Raw genomic sequence first — 2500 nt, forward strand, 5'->3', positions numbered from 1 at the left:
AGGGGGAGAGGCAGGGGGAGAGGAAGGCGAGGTGGTCGTGGACGGGGTGGTCGTGGACGGGTACAGGCAGAGGCCGAAGAGCAGCAGGAAAGCGATAGTGATGCAGAGGAGGAGGGAGAAGAGGAGGGGGAGGAGGAGGAAGAGGAGGAAGAGGGTATTGTGCAGCCGTCCGACTGGATCACCAAGACCACATCAGACCCGTTTCCATACGTGCCGCAGATCAACGACTGTGTTGCGTACTTTCGGGAGGGCCACGAGGAGTTTATCCAGGCCGCCGTCGCCGACGGACACACCGTCATCAAGCCGTGAGTGCGAGTGAGCGTGCATGTGTGTGCGTGTATGCGTGCGAGTGAGCATGCGAGTGAGCGCGTGTGTGTGAGTGAGGTAGAGTGAGCGCGCGTGTGTGAGTGAGGTAGAGTGAGCCAGAGTGAGGAAGAGTGAGGAAGAGTGAGGAAAAGTGAGGAAGTGTGAGTTAATGCGTGTGTGTGTGTGAACGTATGCAGAAGGTGCTGCCTGGTGTGTGAACAGGGGCGGAGCAAGTGCATGTGTGTGTGTGTGTGTGTGCAATTGACATGCTTTTGACAGCTAGTTTCCATGTGCTGTTCATCCTAACTCATCCTCACCACTCTCCACCCAATACGCTTGCATCTTGCCATTTTCACCAGCAACCGCGCCCCGTGGGTACAGCGGCCGAACCTGCGACCCGTTGAGAAGTGTCGTGTGACGGGCATCAAGTACCGTGTTGGCCCGCCCGCCATGGCAGCTGTTCGCCTGCAGCTGGAGGACCCCAGATGGAACAACGGCACGTGCTCCGTGCTCTACTTTGACTTTGACAAGGTGCCCGATTTTATGATCCCCTATGAGCGGTATGAGCAGTCGACCCAGCGCAACTGGGCCGTTCGCATGCCCTTTGTCTCCTTCTACGGGGACGGCTGGTACCGTGGTCGCGTCATTGGCCGAAACCAGCCTGCCAACCCCAGGCTTCCAAACAGCCCCTGGCGCTCGCTGCTTGTGCAGTGGGATGGTACTGGCAATGGTGGTGGTGGTGGTGGCGCGACGGAGTCTATGAGTCCTTGGGACCTCGACCCCGTGCCACCGGGCATCACCGACGACCAAGTTGGGCCGGACGGGCGCGTGAATGTGGAGTCTGTGTGGTCGTACGATGTGCCGACAATCAGCCCGCTTGAGACGGAACGCCTGCTCGAACTTGTGCGCCAACTCCGATCCGTTTCCGCCCTCTCTGCCTTTGCTCAGCCCGTCAACTTTCGCCAGTTTCCCGCGTACCTCGAAAACGTGCGTGTGTGTGTGTGTGTGCTTACGTGTGTATGTACGTGCTTATGTGTGTGAGTGAGTGTCTGTGTGTGTACGTGCTGATGTGTGTGTGTGTGCGCGTGCGTGTTTGGCACGCGTGCTTGTCGGAAGCTTGTTGTTTCATCGAAACGTGTTGGCTTTGTTTTTGCTCGCACCCCCTCCGCGCTTGTGTTTCACACCACCCCTCCCTCTTTACCAACACCCTCAAGCATCATCCTCACCAAACGAACTGATCGCCTGTTGCCGTTGACAACATGTCACGTCACTCAAATCACATCGAATGCCCACCACCACCTCTTTCCCTCACCTCTCTCACGCGCTACACCATTCCAATCAGATTGCGTACCCGGTGGACCTGCAAACAATTGAGCAGCGCCTGGCCAACAACTTTTATCGGCGCAAGGAGGCGCTGAAGTGGGACGTGGAGGAGCTTGCCCAGAACGCAGAGCTGTTCAACGCGCCCGACTCGCCCATTGCCACGTGCGCGCGGCAGCTGGCAGATGCACTCAAGTCGGCCATCATGGACGAGAGTGCGACGTCCATCGACCAGCTTGTTGAACTCCGTGCGTGGATCCCACCAGACCACACACGCCGGCACCGTGCAAGCGCATCAGCAGCGTCCACAGCCAGAGGAGCAGTAGTTGGCCGCAGCCATGTCCGTGCATCCACAGCATCAGCATCCTCGTCTGCAGCACGTGTAACAACGGGGAGACACAGGCAATCAGCGCTCCCCTCCGCGCCCAGCGCCGCCTCGTCGTCATCGTCGTATGCGACCGCACCGTCAACAACAGCCGCCGCAGCATCCTCTGCAAGCAGACCATCCTCTACCCATCCAGGAGCATCATCATCATCAGCAGCATCATCATCAGCAGCACGGTCACTGCAATCCTCGTCGTCACGATCCCTGGCTGCGAATGGTGCGGTGATGTCGACAGCACATGATGGGTCCTCATCATCGTTAGCAGCCGCAACCTCGGCATCAGCGCTGACCACCCCGGCAGTGGTGGCGATAGCGCCAACCATGGCTGCCCTGTGCCCCGTTTCACCTGCGCGCGAGACACGCGAGCTTGTCGCTGCTGTTGGCGGCGTGAGTGGTGAGCTGACTCGCGCACCACTGACACGGGAACGGTTTGAGGACTTGATGCGGAGCGTGGAGGAGGTGCATACACAGGTGGCGTCAAGCACATAC

At 59.1% G+C, this 2500-nt stretch overlaps 1 protein-coding gene across 1 annotated transcript in view; it reads left to right on the forward strand.

The window, feature by feature from the left end:
- The window catches only part of PTSG_04857 (uncharacterized protein), a gene marked incomplete at its 3' end in the record, with an annotated part of 14505 nt that overhangs the window by 4117 nt on the left and 7888 nt on the right, over positions 1 to 2500 (forward strand). The window contains exons 6-9 of the mRNA XM_004994118.1: positions 1 to 305; positions 666 to 1293; positions 1649 to 1874; positions 2247 to 2500. The exon at positions 1 to 305 is cut by the window's left edge and continues 1018 nt beyond it; the exon at positions 2247 to 2500 is cut by the window's right edge and continues 197 nt beyond it. Of these exons, the coding sequence (XP_004994175.1) occupies positions 1 to 305; positions 666 to 1293; positions 1649 to 1874; positions 2247 to 2500 (1413 nt within the window). The remainder of the gene's footprint in view (positions 306 to 665; positions 1294 to 1648; positions 1875 to 2246) is intronic.

This window comes from Salpingoeca rosetta, assembly GCF_000188695.1.
Source record: "Salpingoeca rosetta unplaced genomic scaffold supercont1.11, whole genome shotgun sequence".
Taxonomy (NCBI): domain Eukaryota; class Choanoflagellata; order Craspedida; family Salpingoecidae; genus Salpingoeca; species Salpingoeca rosetta.